The 26,602-nt window shown below is 39.1% G+C and overlaps 1 protein-coding gene and 1 long non-coding RNA gene across 2 annotated transcripts; one reads left to right on the top strand and one right to left on the bottom strand.

Moving 5' to 3' along the window:
- Positions 1–565: 565 nt before the first annotated feature.
- Positions 566–1,665, bottom strand: LOC144027738 (uncharacterized). Its single transcript, XR_013285528.1, has 2 exons — positions 1,523–1,665; positions 566–982 (listed from the first exon to the last, which is right to left on the bottom strand). It is a non-coding gene; the product is annotated as an uncharacterized LOC144027738 (long non-coding RNA).
- Positions 1,666–23,385: 21,720 nt separating this feature from the next.
- Positions 23,386–25,030, top strand: cfap144 (cilia and flagella associated protein 144). The gene is made up of 4 exons (XM_077534811.1): positions 23,386–23,827; positions 23,957–24,016; positions 24,400–24,503; positions 24,600–25,030. The coding sequence occupies exons 1-4, from the start codon at positions 23,710–23,712 to the stop codon at positions 24,693–24,695; spliced, it is 378 nt and encodes a 125-aa protein (XP_077390937.1). The 5' UTR covers positions 23,386–23,709; the 3' UTR covers positions 24,696–25,030.
- Positions 25,031–26,602: the final 1,572 nt, after the last annotated feature.

Below are 26,602 nucleotides of genomic sequence, written 5' to 3'. Positions count from 1 at the left end.
TAAGAAGTGAAGCCACCACTGCCCCTTTTACATTGGCACATGCCAACCACTGTGAGACTCAATTCACAATGGAAAAAGTTTAGAACATGCATTTTGGAAATTAGATTGACCTCATACCAGTCAGATGCATGACACTTTTTTTCTCCTAAAGTGCTTGAAATACATAATCCAAGTAATTCTCAAATAATGAACAAATTCTTTGTAAATGTTATAAATGGCTGGGGAAAAAAAAAAAAGTTGCTTGTGCTTTGCAGGTGTTCCTCTGGTAGTTGTGTAGCAATGTCAACAGTGAAGGAGAGCGTTTGCTGTCAGTGTCCGGAGCGCAGCAGAACCAGTGCATCACCCATCACTGGACGTTCAAAGCGGTCTGCCTCAGTGTGGAAGTCTTGCAGACCGCTTACCGATTCCTTCTTGTGTAGTGTCAGTAAAAAGGAGAACATTTCCATCGAATGACTACAAAGGATACCACGAAATATGATATAAATAAATGCAATTATACAAAAGAAATACATGCCTTTTTCTTTTCATCCAAATTATAAATGAACAAATAGAGAACAATCAGCTATGCCTATAAATTTACAATTTTATTTTACAAATGTACAAATTGCATCTTGCGAGTCCTCAGTCAAACTATCCAGTGATTCATCTCCCACAAAAATAAAAAATAAAAAAAAATATCGAAAGGCAGTAGCTCATTGCGCTTCCTACAATTGGTCACAAAATCCAATATCCGAGTCTGAAATTGTCATGTCTAAAACTCAGCTATTACTCCACTGAAAAAGTTAACGGTAAGTAAAGTGTGAATTGTATGACCGCACAGCCTCTGCCTAGTCTGGCTTCTGAAAGTCTGCACACAGTGGTCGGCGTTCGTTCTGCATTTCCTGGTCCAGCGGCAGCTTTCAAGAAGTGTGTCCTCATCCAGATTGGCCCCCTGACAGATGGTCTCCACAATCTTCTTAAGATCCTCCACATATTCTGTATTCTGTACATAATAATATACCCATTGAATTATTTAATCATGTTGTGCATATATGTAAAATAATTAGAATTAACTTTCATTTCTATTTCTACTTTTTCCCACTATGTTGTGATTAGATTGAATTCTAATTGTGAATGTTGATATTTCAAATTAAAAATACATATGAAATGTTGGCTGCCCCAGGACTTTGCGCACAATACAGGACCGTCTCGGAAAATTAGAATATTATGGCTTTTTTTTTTTTTTTTTTTTTTTTTTACTTGGTCTGCGGAAATATTCTAATATTTTGAGATAGGATATTTTGAGCTGTAAACCATAATCAGCAATATTAAAACAATAAAATGTTTGCTATATTTCAGTTGATTTGTAATGAATCCAGGTAATATTTACACCTATACAGCCATTTTATTCTTTGAAAAATGCACAATACATTTGTAAATTACATGTACATGACAAATTTGAACACTAGGTGGGGTGAGTAATTTGTTTTTCCATAAATTCGTGTGTTATCAATCATGTATATTGTACAATAAATTTACTCACATTTTGGATGCAAACACCAGATACTTCACACAAATCATCTTCCAAACATGTCGCCTGTGGAGCACTTTCATTCGACTCATACTCACTCCATAAGCATCTCATCCACCATCTGAAACAAAGTTTGAGCTGTTGTTAACTTCAACACATATGCACAGCATAATACAAAATAAAATAGACAACAAATGGAAAGCTAGCAGTTCCTCATTAGAAATTGGTACCTTTTCATTGACTGTATATTAATTTGGCAGTGGTTATTTTTGCCATGAGCTGCAAATAAGTGTTGTTAACTTTCTAGATTGTAGTTCTTACCCCACATTATAGCCAAGTGACAGCTTCAGGGCCGGTGTCGGTGCGCTGTACAACACTGACGTTGGAGTTAGGTGTCCATTTATCTCTGGTCTGTTGCACTTGCTTTGTCCATTTTTCGCCAAGAGCTGCATCTTGAGGGAACTGAAAAAGGCTCACGCCACCCTCCCTTCGATTACAACAAAATCCGGCCACGCAATGAGACGGCGTTGTAGAAATTCAGTTGATGATAAAACACACAGCAGTCATAACCTGCAGTGGCAAAGCAAAGACACTGACTTCCGTTCTTCCGCTGATGTAATATCCGATTCGGCCGCTGGAGCGCGCCAAATGGCCAGATTTTGCGCGGGTAAGATAAAAATAAGGAAATACTCTTTTAATATGTTTTGACTCGACGAGCCGCTCATTTTGTCGTGTATATTATATTGTTCCAAACAACGTATTGAAAAATGTCCTGAGCTGTCCCATACACTTTAAGCTGCACAGAGCAACTTTATTTATTCATAAAGTACAAATTATTGGTGCAATTGTTTATTAAAAATATATTTTCAGAAGTTGGCGTACAGTATGCATCTGGCACGTTAAAATGATCGTGAAATGCCTCCCCGCCATTGCCGATCAGACTGTGTTACGTTATGTGTCCTAAACCAAGATAGAAAAGTCTCTCCCTCTCCCCAGTGCATGTTGTGCCGCAAATGGCATGCACTGCTGTCATGATCCCGGGATCGAGGTTGTGTCAGGAAAATACATGCTTTCCATAAACGTTATTTGTGTTACACAAACTACATGTGGCTATTTGCGCTGGCGTTAGTGAATTAGGCGCTGTATATCAATGAGTCTCATTTGCATTGGGGTGGGCATATTTTGCATCAAATGTATGAAAATTACCTAATTCACATACGCGCAAATAACACCGGCAAACCGTGGCGTAATCTGGTTGGCAGCGCACTTAGTGATGGATTTCCCCATCTGCGCATTTTTAGTGAATTAGGCGCTCCCGAATTGCTCCATTTTTACCAGTTAGCGCCGTGCAAAGACGATGCAAATCTTTAGTGAATAGGCCCCATAGTGTGTTACTCACAGCAAAATACAAGAGCATCTTCATAAACCTTCAGTACACTTTTTGACTGACAATGTAAAAGATGTTAATTTAATATTTTTAGTGTTATTATAATTTATTAATAAATCTGCATTTTCGGCATCATCAATTGCCTTCCATGAACATCTTTGTAAGGCACAATCTTTTGATAGATCTCATGTGTATTGTTGATTGTGATAATGCTTTGGTCAATATGATTTAGAAGGATGGCAGAAGGAGAACAAGTGGTCTGTTTCATGCTTTGCCCCCGAATTGCAGTTTACATGACTTTACATGGGGTCTATTTTGTTTATACTGCACATGTAGTGTGGTGACTCCTGCATCATAGAACAGTGGGTTGATAGATACATATTTATAGGAGGGATGTTCCAGATAAATCATGGTTATACTGGCTTTTTTCTTGCCCCCTGCCCATCTTTCAAGTATGTGGAAAGTAATTAAATGTCATTATCAAACAACCCCCCATAAAATGGTGAGAAAAACATAACTTCTTTTGTGAAATTATATACCAAGTTAAATAATTATTTGACTGGAGCTCATCCATGTATCCAACCATTCATTATGTGTACTGGATGGAAGTGGGCAGTAATAACTACCTACTAATGTCCACAATCCACCAAGGCAAGTTCCAGCTGTGTAAACAGGTGTTCATTCATTCACTAGTGCTCTGTGTGAGTGCGTGATTGCGTGCTCACACAGAGAATGTGTGAATCAATGCATGTGTTGTAAATGTGTGTGTATCACAGCAAAATATGTGTAATGTAATTAATTATAGGCTATCACACAGCCAATAAGTACAAGTTAGTAGTCAAGCATGCTCATCGGCGGAATAGTGGCGTGTATAGCATATAATTACTTATGTACTACTCGTCTATCAGTAAAAGACGGTGTTGATAATTGCACTTGTGTGTGAAAGTGAGACATGGTTCTGGAGCTGAGCGGCCTGACATCTGTCATTTTGGATAGCATCACAGCCAGCAGGGAAAGCGTGGTCGTCCATGTGGGACAAATTAGCACACAGGAAAATGAAATGAGATAAGTACTAACTGCGCTATTGTTTTTTTAAATGTGCAAATATGCAACAACCCTTTTTTTTTTTTTTTTTTTTTAAATGAATGTTACGTTCATTTAGGATTCATCCATCCATCCATTTTCTTGATCGCTTATTCCTCACAAGGGTCGCGGGGGGTGCTGGCGCCTATCTCAGCTGGCTCAGGGCAGTAGGCGGGGTACACCCTGGACTGGTTGCCAGCCAATCGCAGGGCACACAGAGACGAAAAACAGAGATGTGTAATTCCTTTGTTTTTGGGCAAAATTGCTTGGTGAGGGTGTGAAGTTACCCTTCACGAAAAAAATTTAAAGCCCCTCTGCTTGCTTCGTAGAGAAATATCGGCTTTCTGAAAATATTTTGCTATTAACGTGAATGCACTTCAGCTCATCTTGACCTGTAAATGTCCAAGGACGCTGCTCGTCGCATTTAGTGGGCGGGGAGGGGTATGCCACGGTAAGGTCAGTTGTTGGAAATGCAGGACCCCTGTGTGCAATGGTCACAGCCAGAAGTTGCATACAGTGAGAAGAGAGAAGGTGCTTGTGTGTGTACATTTGCAGGGATTTTCCTGCGTTCAAAATACAGAGGCGGCCGCCTCCAGCTAATTTGAGTGTTGACTCCGGCCTGAGTGACTGATATCGCTCAACAAAGCACTGCAGCTCTGTTCAGCTCGGCAGCAATGTATTTTAACTGGTTGCATTGGGCCACTACTGAGGCGCTGTATCAACAGCAGTCAGAAAGAACTCTGGTGGCTGTGGCTCAGTGTGTAGAGACGGTTGTCTAATAACAAGAAGGTCGGCTGTTCGATCCTTGCTCTCCCTAAGTCATGTGTCATCGTGTCCTTGGGCAAGACACTTTGCATGCATTGCCTCCAGTGCCACTCACACTGGTATGAGTGGTGCAAATGTTTGGTGATGGTCGTAGGCACACACTGGCAGCCACACCGACATCACCCCGGGGTTATATCTCATGCCTGTGTGTTGTGTCTCCGCTCCGGGAGCCAGCCAATTCATTTCCATTCTGTCAGCTTATTAAAATTACACCGGCTGAGTATGCACTACAGAACGACTGCGGACCAGCTGCATCGTGCCGGAACCCACTATTTTTTATTTTTGCCGGACGACGCATCCGTCAGCATCAATCAAATGGCAAGCTAGCATAGAACACATCGTACGGGACAGGAAGACCGACGCAGTTTCAAAATAAAAACTCCGGTTACTTTTCTGAATAAAATACTCGCCAGATCCTATTTCGCAATCATGTCAGCAAAACATCATAATGCTTAACGCTTAATTCACTGTTTAAGCACCAGCTAACATGGACGAGAAGAGATTTATAATCGAGGTGGAAAGCCACAAAATTATATATGACACGGCACATCCTTTTTATAAGGACGAGCTAAAAAAGGATGCTGCCTGGAATGTCATAGCAGAAGCTATGGTGGTCGACAATGAGTTCAATCAAAGGATCCACCTCTCTTTTGCTTCTCTGACGGGTGCCAGATTAACTTTTAGCTTGATAGCGGCTGGTTACGTTAAAGGTACCACAGTTTGTATTTGAGCAATAAACATAACTACATGCATTAAAGCATTTGATAAATGTTTGTGTATGACATTCAGAATATTTGTTCATGTCAAAATATTGGGGTCATTATTTTCCCCATTTTAAAGCTACTCTATGTAGTATTTCCCAAAAAAATATCTTAACAATAGCCTTTTTATTTGACCATTTATGACTGAAACATATTCTAATTAGTAGATCAACATCTTAGCTGTTCACAATGGGTACTCCTACAAGCCTCTGGCCAATATTATTTAGGAAGCGTCCGGTCCGAATCCTTCGAATTTCCCGCCCTCTGTCTGCGGGATGTGACGTTATTCGCGTCATCGTCAGTTGTTTCCTATCGCGCGAAGACGGAACTAGTACAGATTTTCGCTGCTGCCCCAGACACCCGCTGTTACTCCGCGGAAGGCTGCTTAAAAAAAAAATGAAAACAATGTCAAGTGCCACGAAAAAATAAAATCAAATCTAAACTTGATAGTGACCGACGTCGGGCAAGACCGAGAGTGAACATTAGTTTGACATTTCAGCGGTGGAGAGTTGAGATCGGACTTGGATTAGAAAAGTGATTCACAGCTGGCTTTCTTTCTACTCCAAAAGGTAAGAAGCGAGTATCTTGACATTTAGAAGAAAATGTGTTGTTTTCAAATAGCAGTAACCTCAAGATTGATCACTTCTCGGTCGTAACTATTGGGGTGAAAGTGAGGTGGACGGCAACATTTAGCGTGAAAGGGGCGGCAAAGTTGAATGAAATAGAACAGAATGACTTTATGAAGAACAGACGTTCCATTCCGCAGCGTTTCAATCAGGCTAAATGTTGCCTTATTTTCCTCCGTGAAAACAGCCTATTTTAGCTACATTATGCTAACGGAATGTGAACGGTACTACTGAATGGCGATAACATTCACGGCCGTATCACACTAAGTAGTGAATGGGTCTATATGTTTTTCACAATCGTCAATTTCCATAAATGACAGCCCACCTTTCGGCTCATGCACAATGACGCTAGGCTGGGGGCGACATACACTAATAATGACTAGAATCAGGTTGACGTCCGTCGAGCGGGGTGACTACAATATGTAACTGCATATTAACATCGGAATGAGGTCCAATTAATTGACGTAATTTGCACATCGTTTTGGAGTACAGCACAGGACTGGACTTCGACCGACTAAAGCAATGTGATCTGCACGTCCCGTGGACATCAATTGTTTAGTGGGGATCGAGAGTCTCATTCCGTGAAGTGGCCAGCTTTGTATAACATTATAAAACTTCTTACCTCTGAAAACATAGTTTAATTGGATATGAAGAGTTCAGTCTTCAGTATTGAGGTCGTGCACGTACGAGTGCGCGCAGCGTGTACGAGCGTGCAGTTTGTTTTCGGCCACAGGTGGCAGTAGAGATTTGAAATTTTAAATCTTACATATAGCTGCTTTAAATTATGCAAGTAATTAACTGATTAGAAAAAGAGGAGGATGAGCATGTGCAGTGGATCAAAAAATGTTGAAGACGTCCTGATAACATTAAATGTCAAAAGAATTGACACTTAACAGGTGCTCTTCAAATTTGGCAGGCAAAACAAAATGATGATTAAAAAAAAGCCTTTTTAATTAAGTGATTAATCGTGATTAATAAATTCTAAGATGTGATTAATTTGATTAAAAAAATTAATCGTTTGATAGCTCTAGTTTAAAAAAAAAAAAAAAAAGAGTGGGATTTTTGGCAAATATGCTTTCGTTTTAAATGTGATGACTGCAACATGTTCCAAAAGAAAGCTGGGGCAGGGGGAACAAAAACTGGGAAAGTTGAGGAATTAAAACAAACAAACAAAGAAAGAAAAAATATCTGTTTGGAACATTCCACAGGCAAGTGCCATCACTGCACATAAAGGGAGCATGCCCCAAAAGGCTCAGTTGTTCACATGCAAGGATGGGGTGAGGTTGACCACGTTGTGAACGTCTGTGTGAGCAAATAGTCCAAAAGTTTAATAAGAACAATGCTTCTCAACGTACAATTGCAAGTAATTATGTATATTATTTAAAAGAATCAAGAGAATCTGGATAAATCTTTGCATATAAGTGTGAAGCCTGATAACCAGTATTGCCTGTGACCTTCAATTCCTCAGGTGACACTGAACTAAAACAAAATCACAGCTCATGACAATTTGAACATGAAATATCTTGTCCTTCTCATGTATTCCATTGATTATAGGTCGAAAAGGATGTGCAAAATATTGTATTTGGGTTTTATTGCAATGACCCAACTTCATTGTAATTGTAGTTTGTATAATAGTAAAGGCAGAATCTATTCACAGACATTGTTCATTCATTGACGGTTAGACTCTAGAGAGCTTCCCAGTGAAATGTATTCTCTGAGGACACAAACCCAGCAAGATGTCGTATCGTAGCTTCAAGCTGTTACTTGGCAACAAAGAACATCCTTTTATCTTCTAAATTGCTTATCATGTTCAGGGTCATGGGGCAACTGAAGCATACCGAATCTTGTGTGGATGATAGGCATGGTAAACCTTGGACTGACACATACAAATAGACATTCAAACCTACAGATAGATACTCTCAATTTAGTCTTAAATCAATCAATGTTGATGTAATCTGTTCTATCGTTCCATCCATTTTCTCAACCTCGTCCTTATTAGAGTTCCAGGTGTGCTGATAGAGTCTGTTCCAGCTTATTGATCGAGAAGCGGGGTACACCCCTTAGCTTTTGCCAGACAATTATAGTGCACATACAAACACATAACCATTCAAACTCCCACTCATACTTATGGTCCATAGGACTCCAAATTGGCCATAGGTTATGGACAATTTACAGTCCTAAACTAGAAAAATTTCCGCAGAAATTTTGGATGTGACTGCTGACTCTTGCAAGGTGAAAAGCCGAATGCACTGAACAGTTTGCCAAATGTTGGTGTACTTTACCTCTAAATCAGTCAGACAGCTAGCATTAGCATGCTAAGCTAACTTAGCATTAGTAATAGCATGATAACTTAACATTAGCATTAGCATGCTAACTTAGCATTAGCATGTTAATCTCGCATTGGCATATTAAGAGCATTAGCCTGCTAAATTAGCATTAGCATTAATATGCTAACTTAGCATTAGCATGCTGACTTAACATTAGCGGTAGTATGCTGACTTGGCATTAGCATGCTAACTTAACATTAGCATGCTAAGCTAGCATTAGTTTGTTAACTTAGTTTAGTTTAGTTTATTCATTTTTTTCCTTTTGGACACATTACAGCTTACATCAATCACATCACATCATTTGCAACATTGACATCCGAAAGAAGGGCTGACGGGTGGAAGCCGAAGCTTATTCGAGACCCGTCCTCATCGACCCATTACTATAACGCATTAATCATATACATTATTTAGAATAGTCATTAATTTTTAGCGTTATCCATTCCATACTATCCCAGACACTGCTCGCTCAGTTCATCTTGAATGTCCGTGTGTAGATTGCGGCTAGTCCCAGTCATTTGGAACTGGTGAATCGGTCCCCAGACGCCACCAACAGGCCCACCCCGCCAGGCGAGCAGCCAAGGCAAGCGCAATTCTTCTCTTTTACCAGTAGGGTCTTCGCTGACCTCGGATCAGCTTTCACACATGTTGTGCTTTCCAGAAGAGTAGATCGGCTTGCATTCTGCCCATTGCGATTCAAGCAATTTCAGCACTCGATTCTGGTCAGGTAGCACCACTGGTTGCTAGCATGTTGTCGATCTGATGACTCCTGTGCGCTGCCCAGCTTAGCTCACCCGGCAGAGCGGCCCACGCCAGCCGCATTCCAGGAACCAGACCACCAACCCCCATTTTGCGTATTAACAGCAGATTCATTGTAGCCACAATACAGCCTTATCATGTAGCCTTGACTGTTACAACAAATCTCCAAACGGAATTCGAGCCAGACAATATTTACATTCAAACGGGAACAGCAATACATGTTATCAATGCAGGTGTATAAACAAGAGTTCGCCTTGGCAAAGTCAGCAAGTAATCATATACAACTCCAGCTTTGGGTAATTAGTGATGTTGTTGTTGTTGTGATATTGTGAATTACTGTTGTCTCTCAAGCGCTGCCAATTCCTCAGCTCCTTTCACGATTCGTGTTTTTAGTTGACCAGAGTTATCTTTAGTTTGAATAAAAATTCGGCAGTCTTTTGTCCACGTGCTTTCGATAACTCCATTCTTTCTCAGTTGTCGTGCCTTTTTGGCGATGTCAGCATTCCGTTTGGTGAGGTTTTCGTTGATGTAGACATGTTTCCCACGAAGCTTGTGACGGTCTCTCAGAAGAGTAATCTTTTTCTTTCTGTTAACAAACCTGATCAGAAAAACTTACCATTAGTATTAGCATGCTAACTTAGCATTAGCATGCTAACTTAACTTCGGTAAATGTATGTGCGCAACAGCGTGGCTTGGAAAAAAGGTGCTTAATTTGTGGCTCTTTTCCCCACTTCTCCATTCATTCCTGTGGGACTTTTTTGCGGGGGTTTTTGGGAATTGTGTCGCCATGCTAACTCAGAATTCCGTAAAAAAAAAAAAAAAAAAAAAAAAAGGTTCCCTGCCGAGTCAGATCGTGCTGCATCTTTTGATACTTAATTTGTGTTGATACCTTCAACGGTTCGGATCACATTTTTTCGGAAAAATTCCACTATAATAAATGCCGGGGCCGTTTTGTAGGATAGTAATATGTGCCTGCTTTGCTTCGCAAGCAGTAGCTCCGCTACTGCTTTACTCTGCAGCAGTCACGTAATTAATTAACCTAACGTGTATGACTTTGGCATGTAAGAGGAAGCTGGAGTAAACCCACATAAGCATGAAGTTAGCATGCAAACTCCACATACTGTCATAGAGCCAACAATCGAATCCTCAGAACAGTAATGTCTTACAGTAGGGAACACAAATGGAAGCATGTGGCCAAATATAACATTATTGGCAGAGTGTGTGGTGTACAAACAAGAGTAATCAGTTAAAGATGAAGCTTATTACAGGATCTACTGCTCTTCTATGCCTTGGTTCATTCAGATCCTTTTGCCAGCTTTCATTTTCTCACGCGTTAGCATATTAGAGAGAGATACACGCATTAACACCTACTCACACACATTGGCAGGTTTCATCAGGATGGTGGTCAAACGATGGACTATTGAGACTCTGCCAGGTGAAATGTGCGATGATGGGATGCTGGCAGCAGCATCTGGCTGCAGACCAACACTGAGTGTAAAGCCATGTAAGCTCTCTAATATAGTTTGTGTATAGCCTTTGTAGCGTAAGTGGATAATAATTCAACACCTCCCCTGTTCAAATACCAATATTTTTGTGATGTAATATTTAAAAAAAAAAAAAAAATTACATTTAATGTATCAGTCAGGAAAGTGATACAAGAGAACTTCCAAGGTGATAATTATACGATGGAGCACAGTGAAGACAGTCATCAAGTGGCGAAAACATGGCAGGAAAGTAACATTACTGTGAAAGTCGCTGTAAAACAGATGAAAATACAAGACCAAAACTGGTCATGGATGCTGACAGCATTTTGAGGATCCTGCAGAAATGTTTTTTTTTGTTTGTTTTTTTTCTCTTTCTTGTGAAGCCCATTGAGACTGTTTTGTGATTAAGGGCTACATAAATAAACCTGACTCCACTTAAAAGTCATTCAAGGACGCATCTGCTGAGGAAGGACGCATCTGTACTTGCTCCTGCACTCGCTCGTGAATCTAACTACTTGTTGATTTTTGCATTGGGATTTTTAACTACATTGTTGCAGAATGCCTGGCGGAAAAAGAGCTGACGAGATTGAGGAGATAAAATCTTCTCTTAAAAAACTCAGTGGAATGGTTGCCGAATTACTTCAAATGAAGAAGAGCATTGAGCCACTTCTTCAGGAAATACAGCAATTGAAGAAAGAGACACAGGAAAAAGATCGACGCATTGTTGCCTTGGAACAAAAAGTGGATGATTTGGAACAAAATCTTCGTATCAACGATGTGATAGTCACCGGTATCAAGATCAAGCCGCGCCGTGGCCCTTTGAGAGCTGCGGCTAGCACGAGCACGGAAGATTCTGACCAATATTCAGGGAACGAGACTGTGGAACAGCAAGTGACACTTCATCTCAGAGATTTGGGATTAACTGTTGCTCCTGCGCACATTCAGATGTGCTTTTCGCTTCCAACTGGAGGGACACGTCCACCGGCAGTTCTGATCAGGTTTGTTGACAGAGAGAAAAAGATTGCTCTTCTGAGAGACCGTCACAAGCTTCGTGGGTAACATGTCTACATCAACGAAAACCTCATCAAACGAAATGCTGACATCGCCAAAAAGGCTCGACAAATGAGAAAGAATTGACTTATCGAAAGCACGTGGACAAAAGACTGCCGAATTTTTATTCAAACTAAAGATAACTCTGGTCAACTAAAAACACGAATCGTGAAAGGAGCTGAGGAATTGGCAGCGCTTGAGAGACAACAGTAATTCACAATATCACAACAACAACAACAACAACATCACTAATTACCCAAAGCTGGAGTTGTATATGATGATTTGCTGACTTTGCCAAGGCTAACTCTTGTTTATACACCTGCATTGATAACATGTATTGCTGTTCCCGTTTGAATCTAAATATTGTCTGGCTCGAATTCCGTTTGGACATTTGTTCTAACAGTCAAGGCTACATGATAAGGCTGTATTGTGGCTCCAATGAATCTGCTGTCAATACGCAAAATGGGGGTTGGTGGTCTGGTTCCTGGAATGCAGCTGGCGTGGGCCGCTCTGCTGGGTGAGCTAGGCTGGGCAGCGCACAGGAGTCATCAGATCCACAACATGCTAGCAACCAGTGGTGCTACCTGACCAGAATCGAGTGCTGAAATTGCTTGAATCGCAATGGGCAGAATGCAAGCCGATCTACTCTTCTGGAAAGCACAACATGTGTGAAAGCTGATCCGAGGTCAGCGAAGACCCTACTGGTAAAAGAGAAAAATTGCGCTTGCCTTGGCTGCTCGCCTGGCGGGGTGGGCCTGCTGGCGGCGTCTGGGGACCGATTCACCAGTTCCAAATGACTGGGACTAGCCACAATCTACACACGGACATTCAAGATGAACTGAGCGAGCAGTGTCTGGGATAGTATGGGATGGATAACGATAAAAATTCATGACTATTCTAAATATTGTATATGATTTATGCGTTATAGTAATGGGTCGATGGGGACGGGTCTCGAATAAGCTTCGGCTTCTACCCGTCAGCCCTTCTTTCGGATGTCAATGTTGCAAATGATGTGATGTGATTGATGTAAACTGTAATGTGTCCGAAAGGAAAAAATGAATAAACCAAACCAAACCAAACCAAAGTACCAGTCTGCAATTAAACCACTGTTGGAGAGCAATTATAGTGAAGGCTTGAAAAACTGAATGACAGTCCAGCTTTTCTTTTATTTCAAACAGTATATAAGACACAATGACACATCCAAGCAATATTGCATATTGGATTAGTACATGTTTTAAACAATGCCAGCCAAAGTGTTTGGTATTTATTCTGTGGCTTTTGGAATTTACATCAGAATTAAACATTCTGCCTTGTAGACTCATGAGGATTTTAAAAATCCTGGAATGAAGATGGTGGACCTCTAATAATAATAATAATAATAATAATAATAATAATAAAGATAATTAGGATGACAGCAACTGCCAGTGTATGTCTTCCTCTACCAAAATGACTGAGACGATCTAAAGACTCATATAGTCAAGTCAGAAGAAAAAAAAAAATCAGTGCTTTAGCCTCACCATGACAATGGAAAAATATGAACAAAGCCACTATTTATTTTGTGGAACATTGTACATATTTTGAGGCCCTGAATTTTCAGACTCTTCGTAAAGGTTGCTAAACCAATCAAACGTCATTCAAACGCTTTCATTTTAATGAACTGCCTCTCACTGGGTGTGTTGGAATTGACGATGCCATAAACCACCTATTCACATTCACAACCCAAATAGATTGCAGCATAAAATGTGATTAACCAACATCCGGTATCTAACAACCGTACATTGATAAATAAAAACGAAATTAATTAAAGTGAAATGCAATACATGACGTACTCGCAGTGTACATTTTATTCTCAAGGTTGTCCTGTTGCGATGTGTTTATACATGAAATGTGTCAATGATTATTAATAAAGAAATAATCATCACTTTCACAAGGTGACTGAGCAATGGGGGAGTCATGGCAAAGGAAGAAATGAAGAAACAAGCCAGATGAATAGAACACAGTTTTAAGCTATTAATTCAACAACTTTTATTGGCACTCATATTAAGTGTCCTTTGGTAAACTGAAAATAATTACTAATAAATGCAATGTGACAGCAAGTGCCCTGTATATGATAATTTACATAACATATCTGTACCGCACTCACACACAATGTCCTATTGTTCTTGTACAAACGTGTAATTTACAACATGTTATGTATTTGGGTTAAAATTTGCAGTTATCCAAGTATGTATTGTGTAAATGTACACTTGGCGGAGAAGCACTCTCAAGCTTCTTATATATTCATTCATTATCAAGCTATCTTCTCTAACAAAAATTATAACATTGCACTTTTTAATTGGCACTGTCAGCAAAATATTAATATAAAAATATTTTTGTTACTTTGCTCGTAGAACTGCACTGCATAATTCTGAAAGCTGCTTGTAATATTTTGATCTGCTCAAGTAGTTAATTATGAAAGGTCCAAAACCAAACTGAGTTAAAATGCAGATTGGATTTCATTCCACTTTGTTGTTAAGAGTTGCGTGCAAACAATAACTGTTGAAATTTAAAAGAAATGTTGTAATCCATCGGAAAAGTCCATTATCCCAACTGTCATGCTTCAAAGCTCGAGCAAACACTCATCAACCATAACAAACTGACCCCACTTTAGTCAGCCGGACTAAAGTGCTTGTTGCGGAAAGATGTGCTGCTTTACCTGACTTTTGGCAGAGAGAGAGAGAGAGAGAAGAGTACCAGGTACTCGATAACGGCAATTGACTTTTTATGTTTTATTCACTCAAACAGGAAATGCTTCCAGTTATATCACTTTATCAGATTGCTGCAAAATCTGTTTTAAACTAAATGTCTTTCCTCTGATCCATGTAGATTAGATTTACAATTGTTGACGTGTATGTGTTTAATACATTTGTAATTTAAATCAATTTGCTGTTTCAAAAGTTTACGTATGTGTCACTTAGGCTACATAATTCGAGGAATTACGCCTTACTACAATTATACAGTATACTAAATATTAATATGTGGAGTGGGTACGGAAACTTTTCAGACACCTTTAATTTCACTGCCAGCCATTTTAGAAAATTTCTAAATTTTCAATACTCACGCAATATTACGTTCAATAATTATATATAAACCGGATCTACCAAATGACAGCATAGACTCCCTACTTTTTGTCTCGTCCCGTTCTTTTTTAATTGACAGTAGAAAAATGTAGGTTGCACAAAATACAGCCATTTCTCCCATGGACTCTGAAACCATGTTTATTTCATAGAAAATGGGGCAATGATGTCATCTACCGGTGGTTGGGCATCAGTAAAGCTGTTTCCAAGTTTGACATTTACAGTGGCGCATAATCAGATTCTCACCCACCTATCCCCGCTCTAAAAAATTACAATTGAGACGTATACTTGTCAAAGGCAGTGAATGAGTTAAATGTTTCAGCCTGTATCATTTGCTAAAATAATAATAAAAAAAAAAGCTCATTTTATTTTACAATACTGTACACTCAGCAAACAGTCTTCACAGGAAAAAAACAAAAAAGTAGAAATTTTGCAAATGTATTAAAAAAGAAAAATTGAAATATCACATGGTCATAAGTGTTCAGACCCCTATACATATTTAATTCACATTCTTCCAATCCTCCTTTAGATGGTTCAACTTGGTCAATCGATTCCAACTATGTTTAATTAAACTGATTGGCCTTGATTAGAAAAGGACATTTCATTTTTTCTTGTTTCATAAATTTGCAAAATATTCAACATTTCCGTTTTTTCCTGTCAAGATGGGGTGCTTAGTGTACATTAATGGGAAATAAAATTACCGGTAAGTATTTTGATTTTAGCAAACGGCTGCAACAAAACACAGAGTGACAAATTTAAAGGGGTCTGTATACTGACTGTATATTACTTCCCCTTATGATCAGTCATATATCTTGAAAAAAAGAAAAGAAAAAAAAAAAGAAAATTTAATGTAGTCCCACACAAGTATACAGTAACACTATGCCCTCTCCAGCCACCTTTGTATTTGATTGGCAACATTAGCTATTAAATATGTGTTAAAGACACTTCTGATCGTCCTACCCAACCAAAAACATTTTCACTCTGTGCAGTTATTTCTCACCAACTGACACAAACAATGCAATCAAATTAAACAGTTTTCCAACCTAACACTAAATTGTACCTTGACCAGATCCTCAGCAAAGTATGTTTCCTTTTAATGTTCAACAAAATTCGCTGTTTTATTGTTTCTGTTATTTATTTTATTATTGTAAACATGATACTTGTGTTGTGGTAGCAAGCAACAAGTCTTGTTCTCATTTTGACTCGAGGGGAATGAGTGAGTGCCAAGGCGTGACAAAGCCAGACCTCTTTCCAAAACAAAGTGGCCACTTTGGCAAGGAATGTGACATGAGTGATAACCCTGTTGCTCTTCCCTAACGATCTCCCTATTCAGGGGATCTGAGCCATGGACACTGGGGTTTATGTTATTAGCCCTCGAGCTACACAGGGTTAATGATGCAGTGCAGCAGGCTGTAAACATCAGTGAATGGGAGCACTTCAGATGTATTGACAAGTGAATGTTAAATAAAGAGCTACTTACTGAGCCTGATTGTGCTACTTTCCAGAAATTGTTTACTGTGTAACACTGTGTTCAAAATAAAGCAAGCCATTGTTATATCATTTGCTCAGCAACTGTAAGTACCGGAGATAGGGGGCTCGAGTCATATAATTTAGACTTGAGTTGCTGATTTTATAACTTGCGACTTGCTTGGCTAAAACTTCTGAAAGACCTAACTTTGACCTGGACTCGTTAAATTAAGAAGTCATTTTGTTTACAATTTATAAATACTTTTTTATATATATATTGAGCGCCTTTTATTTTTGAAAGGGAAGTAATTTTTGTGTGTGCGAGTGTTTTGTGTGTACCGTAGCCTAGCCACCACTAGGCTACGTTATGAGAGAAGGGTTGAGACTACCATCCATCCATTTTCTTGACCGCTTATTCCTCACAAGGGTCGCGGGGGGGCGCTGGCTCCTATCTCAGCTGGCTTTGGGCAGTAGGCGTGGTACACCCTGGACTGGTTGCCAACCAATCGCAGGGCACACAGAGACAAACAACCATCCACACTCTCAAGCACACCTAGGGACAATTCGGAGCGCCCAATTAACCTGCCATGCATGTCTTTGGAATGTGGGAGGAGACCGGAGTACCCGGAGAAGACCCACGCGGGCACGGGGAGAACATGCAAACTCCACCCAAAACTGCCACAATATCGTCGTCGTCATGTTCGCGATTTTTAAATGCAACACATCTGTTAAAAAAAAAAAAAAAGTCAGGTTGATTTCCATTTGTGCAGTTGTAGCACCTCTGGTGGCTAGTTTTTTAGTGCAATTTAATTTTCAATAGGGATGTTTTGGTCATTCTATGTTTAAAATCCACGCTAATTGTCAGTGAAGGGGAACATAAAATGCCTGTGAAGCAATGTGGAAGAACTCAATGTGTGCGTGCATTAACAACATAAAATAATAATAACATAATAAATAATAAAACAAACATAATAAAATAATAATAATACAAAATTACTGTTATGTACAAAAGCACAATAATGTGCTTTTTTTTTTTTTTTTTTTACAATATTGTGATTTTTTTTTCGCCAACCCCACAATATCATAATAATTATTGTATCGTGAGCTTCATATCATGATTATATCATATGGTGACGTTTAGATATCGCTACATCCCTACTCAACATGCAATTTTGCCCAAAAACAAAAGGAAATACGCATCGCTCTCTGCTGCAGCAGAAGTCAGGAAAAGACCAAGTCGCTTCACTCACTTCGACCGATTGTTGGCAAAACCGAAGTTTTTGGACATTATTCCTGTCAAGCAGGTTAAAAATGAATTTATATTACCTCATAGTTTCAATGTTTTGTTGCCATTTATAGTAAATAGTAATTCAACAAACGTGTGGACAGTTAGCTACCCGGAGCTAGCGTTAGTCTTTGGCTAAAAATAACAATGGAGAACATTACCTTTGTGCAGATATGGGCGGCACGGTAGTCGAGTGGTTAGCACGTCCGCTTCCCAGTTCTGAGGTCTCCGGTTCGAGTCCAGGCTCGGACCTTCCTGGGTGGAGTTTGCATGTTCTCCCCGTGCCGGTACTCCGGTCTCCTCCCACATTCCAAAGACATGCATGGCAGGTTAATTGGGCGCTCCGAATTGTCCCTAGGTGTGCGTGTGAGTGTGGATGGTTGTTCGTCTCTGTGTGCCCTGCGATTGGCTGGCAACCAGTCCAGGGTGTCCCCCACCTACTGCCCAGAGCCAGCTGAGATAGGCGCCAGCAGCCCCCACGACCCTTGTGAGGAATAAGCGGTCAAGAAAATGGATGGATGGATATACATATATGTATATATATTTACATGTATTTATACTAGGGCTGCACGATATTGGAAAAATATGCGATATACTTGCTGAACATATCGATATTATTGCGATATTTAACGTACCTAAAGAAATTACATTTTTATAACCTAATGAAAGAAAAACATTTTTAATGTGGCAAAATAAGCAACCTTAATGTAATCTTAGTTAATTAATTGTAATTATGTCTTGATAATTTTCAACTATTGAATGGCGATGCACATTTTAGTTAGCATCTGACTGGTCAAATTCATATAAAAAGCATAAAATTCCATATAAAACTTATTGCATGCCTTTGCGATATGCATATTGCAGGGGCCAATATCGCGATATCGATATTTTTTCGACATATTGTGCAGCCCTAATTTATACGTGGCCCTAATACACTTACGTCTTATTATAGTATGTTTTTATTTATTTATTTATTTATTTATTTATTTATTTATTTATTTATTTCAAATGAATCAGTGTGCCGAAGGTAACCAAACCATGAAACAGCTGTTGCACAAGGAATTGGACAAAATGTTTCTCCTCACCCCGTATCACTTACCTGAGTGACAACCTTTCCACTGATCTGCTGGAAAGTATGTCATTACAGAGTTCATTGTTTAATAAATGCAGCAATTAGAATTCAATGCCTAGCTCTCAATTTCAGGCAATTTAACAATAATGTCAAAATTATTCTCTCACAAAATACTTGGAGAAAGGAAGAGCTGTCTTTCAAGTCCAGATGGCATCACTGGTGTTATTTCACAGACAATGAAAATCAGATGATTAAAATACAGTTCAATTCAATCATGAAAAAGCTTTCTTTTTGCAATAAGGCTTTAGCGAGGACAGGCCCCCACCGCTACACACACACATGGAAAAAAAAAATTGTTCCTTCTCTTTGGCTGCTCTTGTCTGATGGTTATTATTCTGCAGGGAACATTGTCAATCAAATACAAAATAACATCCTTTAAACCATGTTTGCCTTCTTGAAACATTTGCTCATAAGCGCAACCACACTGTCCGAGATGACCAACCTGGCCTGTGGACCTGACCTAAGAAAAACATGACCGCCTCACGGTATCTTTTTGTTTTTGTTTTTTTTGTATTGTTTTTTGTCATCAGCAGTTGAGTGAGTGGCGAAGACTGTAAAAGTCGACAAATGTCCTGGCCACAGAGAATGGTGAACAGTAAGCAGGGGACTGCACCCAACTTAATTTGTTTTGCACAGTATAACCTCAATTAAATTGAACCAACTTAATTTTAATTATCATTGTGTGATGCTATTCAACTTAATTATATACTGTAAAAATAAAAATAAAAACTACTACCACGTACCCATGTCGCCACTTGGTTGTGATGATTTGAATTGAACAGATGACTGCAGATGACATTTCAATAGGTAAAACTACAACTGCCTTGAGGCAGCATGTAGTATCTTCTCTATAGCCACCTCTCTCCTCTCTACAGAACAGACCAACTTATTAATATAAGATCTTAACTGATTAAAACGTGTACATGTAACAAACTTATTTTTTTATGCCGTTGATTCTATGTGGAACTAACCCAATGAATCAAGATGGCAGCCACTCTGCACGTAGCTCAAAAGTTGTCTATATGTTGTGGGTATTAAAAAAAAGCTCATGGATAAAATGGACAAAAGTATAATCTTGCACAAAATATAATTATGAACTCTTAAAAGTTAAAACTGTGTCATTCTTCACTGACCATAAATAAGACCCAGTGCTGTACTGACTTGGGCAAAGAGAAAAAGTAAAAATTCTCCCCCCTATAGTCATGTTAATTTTTTATCTCATACAAGCTAATCAGTGTGCTTGCAGCAAGGAACATTAAGCACATCTGGCTCACACGCTTAAACCAGACCAAGTGATGAAAAGTCATTCAGAAAATAACTATTTAGTATTTATATTTGATAGGCCTATATATTCCCTTCTGAACAGCATGTTTATAAAATAATAAATAAATCCATAAAATGAGAAAAATATACATTAGGAGCCATTCTAATGTAGCACTTGCAATGAGGTCCATCCATAATCTCTACTCATAATCGCTTACTGACAAAGTCTGTCAGCAAGACAAAACACAAGATTACAGATAAGAGCAATGGTGATAATTTCCATCTGATGGTCACAGCTTTCCCACGACTACAGTGTCTCCATTGGGCCTAGACACCTACAGGACTATCAAAACAAACAAGGAAGAAGTGGGTTTATGTGTGGTGTGTATGGAACAGTACATCTCATCCACAATCACTTGGTGCTCCCAGGGCAAAATATATAGTATGAGCAATGCAGGTATATTGTATTTGCACTTAAACATACGTGCACTTGCATAAAAGTGATGCTGTCAGGAAAGCGTTTACTTCATAATCAGACACAAAAACACCCACAGCCCTTCTACTACTGCAAGAAGATTGCAGATAAAAAGCTGAGAAATAATGTTATCGCAGTGTGTGAGGAGAAAAAAAAGGGTGGAAAATGGGTGGAATCTGCTCCTGTAAGTGATAAGTGTCATAGTTGACTTATGGCAGTCACTGGCAAGAGCAGGAGGTCCACAAACGAACCACAAAATGTTGTTCTCACGGTCTTCACCAGAAATTCCAGAAAGCTCATTACAGTATATTAAATAAATGAGGGGAAACTTGTAAATATATATTATGTGAAATATGGCTCATTGGCCCATCAGTGGCAGCATGCTGAGCATGTCTGCCTAGTAATGGGAGTAAATGGTGTGACTAAATGCTTTAGTTTATCCAGTAATGTATAATCTAATAATTTAGTTAAGTTTTTCAATACGATAACGGCATTACCATGCCAAATAACGTGGCGTGTTAATTTAGTTATTAAATCAGTGAAGCTTGTCATCAGACTGCCAAGATCACTAAAATGAGAAGCATTTTTCCCCCCCTTTACTTACTGTTCTTCTTCATGGTGGCACACAAAACAACATAACTTATGATGATTGGCTGGGATCAAGTCCAATTTCACTGTAAGGCAATGAGAAGTACAGTTGGGAGGGTGTTTGCTCACAAACAAAATCAAGGACTGTTACGCTGAGAGTTGACAACACAAATAGTGAGTTGTGAGGACTGAGGAAACAATAAACAACAGGAATGGCAAGCTCGGTTATTTATATAAGGAGCCTTATTTAATGACATAACTATTTTGTAAATGAAACTAAAGTAGGGCGGCACGGTGGGTGACTGGTTAGCACGTCCGCCTCCCAGTTTTGAGGACTCGGGTTCGAGTCCGGGCTTTCGGCCTTCCTGGGTGGTGTTTGCTTGTTCTCCCCTTGCTTGCGTGGGTTTTCTCCGGTCTCCTCCCACATTCCAAAGATATGCATGGCAGGTTAATAGGGCGCTCCGAATTGTCCCTAGGTGTGCTTGTGAGTGTGGATGGTTGTTTGTCTCTGTGTGCCCTGCGATTGGCTGGCAACCAGTCCAGGGTGTCCCCCGCCTACTGCCCAGAGCCAGCTGAGATAGGCGCCAGCACCCCCCGCGATCCTTGTGAGGAATAAACGGTGAAGAAAATGGATGGATGGATGGATGGAAACTAAAAAAATTTATTAGTCAAATGCAGTATGCCACATTGACAAAAATACTTCACTGACTAGAGCAAATAGAACCAGATGAAATGCTTTTCACCAACAATTATACAGCAACTGTAGTATTTATTTATTTATTTATTTATTTATTTATTTTTACAAATTGAAGAAGGTTCTTATTATTGGTGAAAAGGAGAGATATACTGTGTGCTATCAGAAAAACACATAAATTTTCCTTTTGCTGTAAATCTATGGAAAGATGCTTGAAAAAGTATGATGACCACATTTTCAAACACGTTACTACTTCCAGTCAAATAATCAGATTAAGGTTACTATTGTAGTGATAAGACTTGCTCTTGTATGCAAGTAACATCGAGTGAGTGAGTGAGTGAGTGAGAGAGAGAGAGAGAGAGAGAGAGAGAGAGAGAGAGAGAGAGAGAGAGAGAGAGAGAGAGAGTTTCAACTACATGTAGAAGCACTTAACCGCCTGCAAGAGGCACCACTGAGAATGAATTGACAAGAATTTAAATGAACAGCACACACTTCTCACCCAAGTTCCCCCACCCGTGTATTTTAATGTGAAACTAATGAATAATAAAATACAGAAAAACACCTGATTCCTATAGTACTCATTAAAGTTACTTAACAACTATAGGCTATCGAACACATAAGAAAGGGAAACTGGTATTTACAGCTGTAAAAGGCATTTATTTGTGGGAGTAATTAACAATCCTGTTTGAGGGAATGATATCATTGTTTTCAGAGCACTGACTAGTCACTAGTGACTACTCATGTGTCCATAAACAGCAATGGAGGAAAGAGTAAGAGTTTTTCACACTTTCAAGCTAGAAGCACAGTCACTATTTTGTTTGTGTCTGTTAAAACAAAAATGTTAAGATTTATTGCACACAGTGTTATGTAACATTAATAACCTAACTACTACTACTAATTTAAAAAAAAATAAAAATAAAATAAACAGATGGCAGTGCAGTGTGCATTCAAGCTTAAAGAGAAGCACACCGAATTGCAGGAGGTCCCCAAATTATCATTATATTTGACCAATTATAAACAATCTACATTATAAATGAATGAAAGAGATGTTCCCCAATGTCCTAAAACTTTCGTTCACGTAAATGTTGAATTTTGCCATTACAACATCTATTTTCTTGACCGCTTATTCCTCATAAGAGTCACGGGGGGTGCTGGAGCCTATCTCAGCTGGCTCTGGGCAGTAGGCGGGGGACACCCTGGAGTGGTTGCCAGCCAGTCATTACCACATTAATTAGATCTGAAACAAAAAAAAGACCTTTATTTTAGATTGAATTTAAAAATGCATATATGACTCTTTCATTTTTTGTTTTATTAAAAACAAGTAGCCCATTTATTTATATTTAGTGAGGCTAAGGCTATTTTTTTTATTAAAACAACTGTGTCAAAAGGGTGATATCGTTATGCTATTTTTTTTTTTTTATAAAACCAAACTTTATTCTTAAATGTCGCTGTTGAAAACGCACTTCTTATTAAGTGACATGACAGGGTGCCATTTTTATGTTAACAGTATTTGCTGAATGTAATCTTAGTTTTAAAACGAAGTAATTAATAAAGTAACTAAGTTCCTTTTTATGGCAAATATGATTGAACTGTTTAAATAAATCTCTTTTTTTTTTTTTTTGGAGGGGGGGGTCACGTGTATGCCATGGTTGAGGCACCATGTGATTAATTAAATTAAGACGTCCCTTTAATGTAAGAGTCGAGTCACACAATATTCAGTGCTGAGCATGCAGCCTCACCGTGTGGCTTAAATGTGTTACTGCAGTAGGAGGGTGAGTTTTCTGTTGCCAGGCAACGCACCCTGCACCGTACAGAAATAGCTTAACGGATCAGAGGTGAACTTTTTATTGTATCGTTTGAAAGCTGGTTGAATTTGCAAAATGGAAGCAAAGAAAAGCGATGTGGTCCAACAGAATGCAATTCACGTCGAGATGATCCGGAAAGAGCAAAGACAACAAAGACTCCACACGGAGTTTAGCATCAACCCACACAGAAAGTGTAAGTTACTCAACCTTTACGAAACTGTTTGTATAGTATTAGACGTTTACCAATCATTAAAACACACATAATTGTTGAATTGTTTTCGTCAAAGAAATTACGCCGTTGCTCTCCCATGGTGTCTTTCAGTACATATCCTACCAGACAAACCCATGTGCAGAAAACCACAAGAAGTGATTCCAGAAAACTGTGAGTTTCACATCATTCACTTTCATTTCAGGAAGTATTGAAACCAGCTCCACACATGTGTTTTGCTTGCCTCAAAAAGGTATTGTATTTACTGGGCACAGCAAAAGGTGTGCCTGAATAATTGAATGGAATTCAATGGAAGAGATTGTGTCTAATTCTGGCTCTATAAAAATATTAATGATCACTTTAGAGTGAGTGTGTCTTGCGCTGGAAATGTGTGCCTGCGTGGTCAGAGAAGTGGCTGTTGGCCAATTCTTACGCATCCTCTCTGTTAAAACTGACAGTTACGTGTTACTCCTTGGAATGTAACAAGCTATGGAAAAAAACAAAACAAAACAGAGTTGTCAAGAATATTGCTGATCACATACTTTCCTTTTCTCAAGCGGCCTTTATTGAAGCATTCCAAAAAGCTCGCCAGGAGCCCACAAAGAAATATGAAACGCCATTGACTGAAAGTCATGAGATTGGATGGGTGTCCACGGCCCTGGTGAGGATGCTTAATAAAGGACATCATTTTGGTATTGGTTTCTTTGCAGAACTAAGCTCGTGTATTATTATTTATTTTTTTTTTTTGGGTCCCCAGATTCCAACAAACCGCAAAGACAACAGACTCAATTTCTTCCGACGCAGCACAGACATCACCAAGCACCAAGAGTCTGTCCTGCGCTTTTCAAAATAAACCATCATAATTCAAGTTTACCATCATAATTCAAGTTTACCGATATACAATGGATATAAACACACACTTGTTCAAATGTCAGGCCAAGATGAATCATTTTTAAAACTCTTCCACCATGTGACCTATAACCTGCACAACTAAATTAAAAAGAAAACAAGACTTTTTTTTTTTTTTTTTAAATAAAGGGCAAGTAAGAATGACTGTAATAATGTGGTTGCACATGTTTAAACACCATTTCACATCCAAGGACATGTTAAATGGTACAGATAGCACATACCTGCAACCATATGAAGTGCCTCCGAAGAACCTCAAATAAAAAGTGACTGTCAACATTATCTATGTAGTCGTATGTTATGCAAAAGTTTTCTTGTGCCTGACAGGTGTTAATGAGCCAACACAGACATGAATATGTAGTGTGCTTTCTTGTGATCTATGTAGCTTATTTTGAAGCTGCCATTTGAAATCCAGTAAGGCTACAAAAAACTAATTATGTGAAAAAATCTGTAAATCACTTTGAGGCGTTTCAAATTATCCAACTATAAATTCAAATTGTGCTGGTTTCCAGGTATTCAATAATATAAACTGAAAATAATTAGAACGGTTATCTTTAAAGGGATACCAGACTCACTGGGCTATTTTCAGCACTAAAAAGTTCATATTTTGTCCTCCATTATTTTTCATGCGCAATTAATATCTTTAAAATCAATCTTTGCCACTTGTTGTCAACTGAAGATGACATCCCCTGTGCTGAGGAAGAGTAACTAATGACCAATCATGTCATGTCAGTTTGGTGACCAACTCCAGAAAACAGGTGAGCAATAATTGGTCGTTACCTACTTCCTCAGCACTAGGGATAGCCAAATGAAGCCTCATGAAGCAATGAAGCTTTGCAGCCAATTGGTTTGCACATGTAGCAAAGCTTCATGGTGCTTCATTTATTCTATGGCGCCATCAAGTGGTCTAGAAGCCCAAGAGATCAACATTGTTAAGAATTCAATGGCTATTTGCTTAAGACAAAGATATGAATGTGCTTCCATCCATCCATCCATCCATTTTCTTGACCGCTTATTCCTCACAAGGGTCGCGGGGGGTGCTGGCGCCTATCTCAGCTGGCTCTGGGCAGTAGGCGGGGGACACCCCGGACTGGTTGCCAGCCAATCGCAGGGCACATGAATGTGCTTGTGTTCGAAATTTAGTATGTGAACAAAATACAACAAGTGCTAAGGACAATGTGTTATTCATTTTTATTTAGAAATAATAGCTTTCCCACAGTGGTTGGCTTTAAACGGTTTCTTTTTTTTTGGACATTTCACCAGCTGTAGAAAATATTCTTTCACAAGGCACAGATGAAGCTGGGGTGCAGAGAAATGCGAGTGCCAGTTTATATAAATTTGGGTAGGTATTTTTATGTGTCTCCCAGTACACTAATGGATTTTCATTCTGTACTGTTTGCAATGCGCGCCAAACGTCGGCGTCGGACCACTCCCAAAGCATATGCGATTCAGCGGGCCGACGAGGCTTCACACGTCGTCATTTCCGGGTTTTGCCGAAATGACGAGCGGTACAAGCTTCGTGGAAATGCCCCTCCCGTTACTCGACACAAGCTTTGGAGCCTCGGCCCATTTCGTCCCATCACTACTCAGCACAGGTGAGGTCATCTTCTGTTTACAGCAAGTGTCAACTTAATTTACTTTTTTTTTTTTTCAAAAGATATTAATTGTACATGAAAAATGTAATTAATTTTGGGCAAAATATGAACTTTTTACTACTGAAAATGTCTCAATAAGTCAAATATACCTTTGACATTTTCTATGGAAAACTACACTCACATCATAATTGGTTATGATCTTTTCCAACCATTTAGTTGCAGAAGAAATCAGTTAAAGGGATACTCTACTTATTTAGCA

Source organism: Festucalex cinctus, chromosome 10 (genome assembly GCF_051991245.1).
Source record: "Festucalex cinctus isolate MCC-2025b chromosome 10, RoL_Fcin_1.0, whole genome shotgun sequence".
NCBI classification, from domain to species: Eukaryota; Metazoa; Chordata; class Actinopteri; order Syngnathiformes; family Syngnathidae; genus Festucalex; species Festucalex cinctus.
Note: the sequence above shows the minus strand (reverse complement) of the source record. Positions and strands in the feature narration are given on the sequence as shown.

Coding starts and splice junctions, on each gene's coding strand:
- cfap144 (XM_077534811.1), top strand. CDS start 23,710: ATGGAAGCAAAGAAAAGCGATGTGGTCCAACAGAATGCAATTCACGTC. Junction 23,828..23,956: donor CATCAACCCACACAGAAAGT/GTAAGTTACTCA, acceptor GGTGTCTTTCAG/TACATATCCTACCAGACAAA. Junction 24,504..24,599: donor GATGGGTGTCCACGGCCCTG/GTGAGGATGCTT, acceptor TTGGGTCCCCAG/ATTCCAACAAACCGCAAAGA.